Source organism: Ranitomeya variabilis, chromosome 2 (genome assembly GCF_051348905.1).
Source record: "Ranitomeya variabilis isolate aRanVar5 chromosome 2, aRanVar5.hap1, whole genome shotgun sequence".
Classification (NCBI taxonomy): domain Eukaryota; kingdom Metazoa; phylum Chordata; class Amphibia; order Anura; family Dendrobatidae; genus Ranitomeya; species Ranitomeya variabilis.
In genome coordinates, this window is record NC_135233.1 from 181,417,139 (window position 1) to 181,426,320 (window position 9,182).

Sequence of the window (9,182 nt, forward strand, 5' to 3'; positions counted from 1 at the left end):
CTTTACATTAGTGCCTTTTTGGTGCATTTACACCCCCGTTAGGCTGCCGAAATACCTTTGTGAAGTGGCCGTTTTGTCCTGTCACTCAAGTTGGTCAGGTCGGATGGGCGTGGTCACAGCGCTGTTTCTCCCCCAGATCAGGCTCATCATTACGTTGGTGGCGTAGTAGTGTGCGCATGTCCAAAGAGAAGATCCACTGCCCAGGAGATTCAAAACAGCGCGGTCTTCGCTATTCGCCGTTTACCGGTGGGCGCGGCCATCTTTCCTGTGGCTGCGCGTGCGCAGATGGAGCGCTCTGCTGCCCGGGGCTTCAGGAAAATGGCCGCCGCGATTTCCATCTGCGCACGCGCGGAATCCCGCGGCCATTTTCCTGAAGCCCCGGGCAGCAGAGCGCTCCATCTGCGCACGCGCGGCCACAGGAAAGATGGCCGCGCCCACCGGTAAACGGCGAATAGCGAAGACCGCGCTGTTTTGAATCTCCTGGGCAGTGGATCTTCTCTTTGGACATGCGCACACCACTACGCCACCAACGTAATGATGAGCCTGATCTGGGGGAGAAACAGCACTGTGACCACGCCCATCCGACCTGACCAACTTGAGTGACAGGACAAAACGGCCACTTCACAAAGGTATTTCGGCAGCCTAACGGGGGTGTAAATGCACCAAAAAGGCACTAATGTAAAGCCCAGCTCTGCCCCTATTTCACACTATTTTTATCTAATTTTTAAAAAACGGGGTGATAGGTTCCCTTTAACTATCAGGTCATTCCTGGTGCACCTAACCACCAGGTCCATAACAGGCTACATTATGCTCTATGAGGGGGGCTACCAAATATTATATATACAGGGGCTGCATTATACTATATGAGGGGGCTGCATTACATTCTCTGGGGGTTACATTATACTCAGGGGGCTACAATATATTCTGTGGGGTGGCTGCATTATACTCTGGGGTGGCATCATTATACTATATGTGGGCTGCATTATACTGTATCGAAGACTATGGGGAATATATTATACTATATGAAGAACTATGGGGTGCATTATACTATGGGAAGAGAATTGTACTACATGGATGACAATGGCGGGGAATTATACTATATGGAGCACTATGAGGAATGTATTATACTATTTGGAGGACTGAGGAGTGTATTATACTATATGGAGGAATTGCAGTGAATTTTAATATATGGAGGACTATGAGGAGTGTATTATACTATATGGAGGACTATGGAGAGTGTATTATACTATATGGAGGACTGAGGAGTGCATTATACTATATGGAGGAATTGCAGTGAATTTTAATATATGGAGGACTATGAGGAGTGTATTATACTATATGGAGGACTATGGAGAGTGCATTATACTATATGGAGGACTGAGGAGTGCATTATACTATATGGAGGACTAAGGAGTGTATTATACTATATGGAGGAATTGCAGTGTATTTTAATATATGGAGGACTATGAGGAGTGTATTATACTATATGGAGGACTATGGAGAGTGTATTATACTATATGGAGGACTATGGAGAGTGCATTATACTATATGGAGGACTAAGGAGTGTATTATACTATATGGGGGAATTGCAGTGTATTTTAATATATGGAGGACTATGAGGAGTGTATTATACTATATGGAGGACTATGGAGAGTGTATTATACTATATGGAGGACTATGGAGAGTATATTATACTATATGGAGGACTATGAAGAGTGTATTATACTATATGGAGGACTATGGAGAGTATATTATACTATATGGAGGACTATGGAGAGTGCATTATACTATATGGAGGACTAAGGAGTGTATTATACTATATGGAGGAATTGCAGTGAATTTTAATATATGGAGGACTATGAGGAGTGTATTATACTATATGGAGGACTATGGAGAGTGTATTATACTATATGGAGGACTGAGGTGCACATTATAATATATGGAGGACTGTGAGGTGTATTATACTAAACAAGCAAAATGCTGCCTATTCGAGTGATTGGATTGTTTATGTGGGAACAGAAATCCTTGTTCTCAGCAGCACATCGCCGGTGTAAACTGTAGTTGTGCTGCTGATAACATGATCCTGTATGGGGACAGATTGATCTAATTGTGATTGTTCTGTTCCCTTCATTCTTTCTCAGTTGGTGTAAAGAGGCCGGGAAACAAGCGAACGACTTCAGTATTGTCGATCACACTCGTTTAGCGGCCTGAGATCAGCGCATTTAAATACAGCAGAAATGCTTTGCAAGGAGATGAGGCAAGGATGATGACAGTTATAGTTAGCACCCGACGCCTGGGAATAGTGCTAACTCTACTGCTTTTCCCAGCCGCCAGAGCATTTAATTCTGGTATGTGTAATGATTTTTAGGGTTGATGTCAGCTGCGTAATGTCAGCTGCCATCAATCCCTGGTGTAAGTAATGGAGAGGTGTCTATCAGACACCCCCACTACTAGCTCAGACCTGGCGAGACCCAGCGACTCTGAAGAGCAGTGACGGTAGTAACAATACCGCCCTTCACAGTCGCCAAGCTCAGCGCAAGACCCGGAATATCTGAAGAGCGGTGACGTTACTGATGTCACCGCTCTTCAGAGTCACTGGGTCTCATGCTGCGCAGCGGAACCAAAAGTGGCTGTAGGCAACGTTTATGGAGCATCAGAATGAGGTTCCATAGCCTTTGGTCGTCTCATCCCTTCATTATCTACGAGATCCAGTTATGTAGATAAAGTAGCAGCTTTTCTTGGCACTGCAACTAAAAGCAATAAATAGGACTGAGCTGTAATGCTGGATACAGCTGTAATTATATGTTATATAGTCGTGTTACACTCCCCTCACTTCTTGTAACCTACAAGTGTACAAAGTTATTATACAGTCACCATGTGACAAGTGGGCCTGTGTAACTTCAAATGCCAGGGCTGAATTTTAGTCCCAGTCCGGCCCTAGTTATAACCTCACAAAGTGACAGTGGTCATAATTGTTAAAATTGGCTCTGTCACTAAGGGGTTAATAATAAAGAGATGGGGCACACCTTGTACTCCAAAAAGAAGGGCAGTAAAATGTTGTGCGCCCACAGAATTTGACACCTGGCATGACCTCCCCCATAACACCACCATCCTACATTATGGGTAATTGTAGCAAATAACATTGGCAATGGCATTTCCAGGTAGTTGAAAAATCATTAAAAAATGTACAATAAATGCATCCTTTAAAAGCAGATATTTTGGTTGCGAGTTCTCACATTCCTCTAGTACCCATTTAAAAGGGGAAATGGTCCTCCAATGCGCACTTATGGTCCTTATTTGGATGTCCGCAAGTTTTCATTCTGCCTTTCATCAGTACTGTGGATCAGAGTCTCACCAGTGTTTTGGTCATTGTTTCATCAGGGATTTTCACATATGAAAAAAAAAAATTAAAAAGCCATCTACTATTCCTTGCAAGCTTAAAGGGAACCTGTCCTGTTCCCAAGCGCTATCCCCAGATATGGGGTAAATCTGCAGGTCAATAGCGTTCCAAAGTGGTCCAGCAGCCGCACTGAAGGACAGGCTACTGTGAGGAAATTACCTTTCCTCCTCCCGACGACATCCTTGCTTTCAGTCACCAGCGGCTGTACCCACGCCACAACACAGACAGCTGGATCAGCACTGAGGCAGTGGCCAGCTGGCTGTCAGTCAGTGGCGGGGTGTGGTTATAGCTGCTGCTCACTGCGTACTGAGCGGTAACTGTAGTCACATCTCTATGACTGAAAGCCAGGAGGCTGTCGGGAGGAGAAAAGTTCATTTCCTCCCATTAGCCAGGCTCTCTGTGTGGCCCAGTGTTCCCCAACTCCGGTCCTCAAGAGCCACCAACAGGTCATGTTTTCAGGATTTTCTTAGTATTGCACAGGTGATGGAATTATTGCCTGTGCAGGTGATGCAATTATCACCTGTGCAATACTAAGGAAATACTGAAAACATGACCTGTTGGTGGCTCTTGAGGACCGGAGTTGGGGAGCACTGGTGTGGCCATTAGAATGCTATTAACCTGCAGATTAACCCGATATGATAGCGTTTGGGGACAGGACAGGTTCCCTGTAATCACGGGCAGCACACGGACTGTACCCTAATGCAATGTGTGTGCTGTTTGTAATTTTATCAGACCCATATACTTGTATGGGTAATTTTCATTTCTGATCAAAAATGGACGTCTCCATGATTTCTTGTGGACACAAGGCCCACAAAAAAACCCCACAGACATGTGAATACCACCATAGACTTTAATGGTCAAGTGTTCTATCCGCGATAAACTCAGAGAGAACACGTATCTGAAAATCGTACGTCTGAATAAGGCCTCAGGCTGCGTTCACATGCTGCAGCTTTAATCGGCGGCAGCCATCTACCGTTACGTTCCTCCAGGTTTTCTGGGGCAATCGCTCAATCTTGCAGGCAAATAGTTGTTGCACCTGTAAAGCCACCCAGACAGTATGACTGGTCATGGAGGGGAAACCCTACCTGCCTTCTAGAATAAGTGCTTGTTCTAGAGTAAGTGCTTGTGTTGGAAACCAGTGTGAACACAGCCTTAACGCAAACAAGACAAACCTAGTGTGATGGGAGCAATGAATCCGAGATAGTGGATGTCTTACCAGGAAGCTGGTGGAAGCTCGGAGTCAGGACATGGTGCAGCCTGGAGGACCAGCCATCCTCATCCCCCAGGTCGCTGGCAGCATCGCACACACGCCCAGCGGTCTGACAGGCGGCACAGGCGGCGCCCCCGGCGGGCCAGCTCAGCTGCTCTCCTCCGACCTCGGGCACACCGGCCGGCTCCGTGCGGTCACTGCCCGCCAGCTCTTCTGCCGCATCATCGTGCTCACCGGAGCTGGCTTCAGACGAGGAATCCGGAGATGTGCTGTAGAACGGATGCGCGCTGCTGTCCTCCGATTCCCCGGAGAGCTCATCCGAGATCTGCAGGCTCTCATAACGGCTGCGGACAGCTTCCAACCGGGACAAAGCCGGCTGGCTGTCAGCGCTGGCGGAAACATCAGCCGGCATCATCGTCATTGATTCCTTGCTTATCGGAAAGAATATGGAAGCGAGTGCTAAACGTTGGAGATGTGAGCACTTCCGATCTCCTCCTCCAGATCCGCCTATCTTGTTAGATCCTTTGGGCGAGTCCTCACCAGCTCTGGGACCACTGTATGTAGCCTGGTATCATGCCACCTAGGGCCGAGCAGCTGACTGATGTGGGTGTCAGAAACCCCAGGCTGGGAGTTTGGTCAGCTGGGGGTCGCACGTATTAGGCTGGGGTCACACATGCGAGTTTTACGGACGTAAGAGCGCAGAAACTACGTCCGTAAAACTCGCATTACATACGGCACAATTATTCTCAATGGGGCTGCTCCTATTAGCCGTATATTACGGTTCAGTATTATACGGCTTTCTACGGCCGTACAAAATCGCAGCATGCTGCGTTTGTCAGCGTACTGCGCAAATAATACGCCAATGAAAGTCTATGGGGGCGCGAAAAATACGGATTCCACACGGACCTGCAGTGTGACTTGCGAGAAATACGCAGCGCTGTTAGTGAAAAGTCGGTAATTCAATTGCCGGCTTTTCATTTCTCCTGCACAAACCCGACAGGATATGAGACATGGTTTTCATACAGTAAACCATCTCATATCCCCTTTTTTGTTGCATATTCCACACTACTAATGTTAGTAGTGTGTATGTGCAAAATTTCAGCGCTGTAGCTGCTGAAATAAAGACTGGCAGTAGGTCTTGGAGTTGAGCTTCACTCCATCCTCAACCCGAAACGGTCCCACAAGTTCATCTTTGATGATACCAGCCCATACCAGCAGCATCGGACTGGAGCACCTTGGGTCCACCAGAGAAAATCATTTTTGGGGCCCACTATGCAGCTACCTAGAAATACAAGACCACCAATTGTGTGGTAAAATACGCTAATATCAGGGTATAATATAAGGTATACTGGATTAAAACAGAGCCACATATACGTCCAAATCTGGACAGAAAACACTCCCACACAATATATCAACATGCGGAAAAAAGGAGTCCAAATACTGTCACTTATATTTTTGGTAAAAAGGTAAATGTTTATTATGCCAACAAATTTTTAAGGTTATAAAACCTGATTTAAACAAAGGATAACAACATGGTATAACAAAGGTACGGGTAACAAACTACCCCACACATCACCGGAATATATTTATACAGCAGAAGGTAGCTGCCATACTCCACACTCACACCGCAGCATATATGGGTAAGGTGCAGTCATTGCATGTTTAATTTAAGTGTACTCTGAATGTGTCTTGTTATAGACTGGGAGTGTTACTATTGGTAATACACCGCTACTGATGTTTTTCACTTTAGAGTGAATCTGCTACCTTCTGCTGTATAAATATATTCCGGTGATGTGTGGGGTAGTTTGTTACCCGTACCTTTGTTATACCATGTTGTTATCCTTTGTTTAAATCAGGTTTTATAACCTTAAAAATTTGTTGGCATAATAAACATTTACCTTTTTACCAAAAATATAAGTGACAGTATTTGGACTCCTTTTTTCCGCATGTTGATATATAATATAAGGTAGTACACGTCTTAATTATGTAGCAGGTGTTGGGGTAGAATCATAGGGGGGTAGCCCCCTCATAGAATATAATGTCACCCCCTGAGAGAATAATGCAGCCCCCCCATAGCGTACACTGTAGACCCCTCATATAGTAATATGGAGCCCCCCACAATATAATGTAGTCCCCTGAGAGAATAATGCAGCCCCACCACAGAATATAATGCAGCCCCCATAAAGTATACTGTGGCCCCCTCATATTGTATGATGTAGGCCCCCAGAATATAATGTAGTCCCCTGAGAATAATGCAGTCCCCCCACAGAATATAATGTAGCCCCCCTCACAAAGTATAATGCAGCCCCTCTCCACCCCCATCATTGCCTTTTTCTCCCCCACCACCCCATCACTGCCCATTACACCATCTCCATCATTGCCTCCCCACCACCATCATTGCCCATCACCTCCATCATTGCCTCCCCCACCATCATCATTGCCCATCACTTCCATCATTGCCTGCCCCACCGCCATCATTGCCCAACACCTCCATCATTGCCTCCCCCACCATCATTGCTTATTGCCACCATCATTGCCTATTGCCTCCATCATTGCCTCCCCCTACCATCATTGCCTCCCACACCACCATCATTGCCCATCACCTCCATCGTTGCCTGCCCCACCGCCATCATTGCCTCCCCACCATCATTGCTTATCGCCACCATCATTGCCTCCCCCCACCATCATTGCCTCCCCCACCACCATCATTGCCCATCACCTCCATCATTGCCCAATCACCTTCATCATTGTCTCCCCCACCACCATCATTGCCCATCATCGCCTCCATCATTGCCTCCTCTCACCTTCATTGCCCATCACCTCCAACATTGCCCATCACTTCCATCGTTGCCTCCCCTCACCATCATTGCCCCCAACCATCATTGCCCATCACCTCCATCATTGTCTCCCCCCACCGCCATCATTGCCCATCGCCTCCATCACTGTCTCCCCCCACCGCCATCATTGCCCATCGCCTGCACTATTGCGTCCCCCACCAATATCATTGTGCTTCCCCACCAACACACACACACGCAGGCACACTCACACATGCACAGACACGCAGGCACACTCACGCATGCACAGACACGCAGGCACACTCACGCATGCACAGACACGCAGGCACACTCACGCATGCACAGACACGCAGGCACACTCATGCATGCACAGACACGCAGGCACACTCACGCATGCACAGACACGCAGGCACACTCACACAGACACACAGGCACACACACACAGACACGTAGGCACACACAGACACAGGCACACTCATACACACACACAGACACACAGGCACACACACACAGTCACAGGCACACTCACACACAGACAGTCACACTCACATACAGGCACACTCACACGCAGGCATACAGACACAGGCACACTCAGACACAGGCACACTCACACACAGGCACACACAGACACGCAGGCACACTAACACAGCACAGCTCACCTCCCTGCAGCCTCTTCTTTGCCGGCAGCTTTCTGTGTGATGATGACGTCGTCCAGCTGGGCTGTCTCAGACAGGAAGCAGGACGCTGGGATGTGCTGCTGCTGCCAGGTGAACTGCGCTGTGTGTCTGACTCTGTGTGCCTGAGTATGTGGTGCGGACGGTGCGTGTGTGTGGTGCGGTGGTGGGCCTCACCCTGCGGCTAACGCTGCCCGCTATAAAAAAAAAATGGTATTCACGCTTCTCCACGCCCATAGGGGCGTGGAGAAGCGTGAATATTCATTTTGCTTTAGCAGCGGGGACAGGATCCTGTCTCCAGCTGCTGCTAGGCTGGCACAGGGCGGGCCCCCTTGTGTCAGTATTCCGGGTTTTCTAAGTCACCTTGTGAATGATTTTGCCCTTTGTTAAGATGGAGTTTGCTGTTTTTGTCTGCCCTACTTCCTGTTCATTTGTTTAAAACCCAGGTCAGGTGTCAGCCTCTTTGCTGGAGTATTCTGATTCTGTTCTCATTCAGCTCAGCTGCTGGTTCTGAGTGTGTCTCTACTTCTGGCTCTGGATATTCCTGCATTTGTAAGCTACACTCTCTATGTTATCGTTAGTCTGCTGACTTAGAACTTAACCCTCGGTTCACTCCTTCTGTTAAGAACTGTGTTTTTGGAACTTTGTTTCAGGACTTGTTTCGGGACTGAGTGTTGCTACTTAATCCTTCGTTTACTCCCCCCGGTGGGAGCTGTTGGAAACAACACCAGTATAATACTTTAATGTGAACCTGTTTTTGAATTTACCCGTGTTTATGCCACATTTGGGATCAACTTGAGAACTAGTTTCTGGACTTACCCGTGTTCATGCCACACCTGGGATGAACTTGTGGACTTGTTCTGGACTTCCCTGTGTTTACTTCATACCTGGATTTGATTCTTTCTGTGCCGACAGTGTTTGGATCTGCACCACGTCACCCGTCACACTCACCTTGCTGAGGACTCTGCCTTAAGAACTCAGCCGATTTGCTGTATATATTTCAAGGATTCGTTTCTTTCTAGGACACTGTGGGTTATCAGTATATTGTTTTGGGTGTTATTGCTGTTGTACAAATACACTATTTGCACTAAGGAAACCCGTCT

General features: G+C 47.3%; 1 protein-coding gene across 1 annotated transcript in view; it reads right to left on the minus strand.

The window, feature by feature from the left end:
* The window catches only part of PGBD5 (piggyBac transposable element derived 5), a 257,759-nt gene extending 252,585 nt beyond the window's left edge, over positions 1–5,174 (minus strand). The window contains exon 1 of the mRNA XM_077283257.1: positions 4,617–5,174. Within this exon, the coding sequence (XP_077139372.1) occupies positions 4,617–5,031 (415 nt within the window). The 5' untranslated portion in view covers positions 5,032–5,174. The remainder of the gene's footprint in view (positions 1–4,616) is intronic.
* Between the last annotated feature and the right edge of the window lie 4,008 nt (positions 5,175–9,182).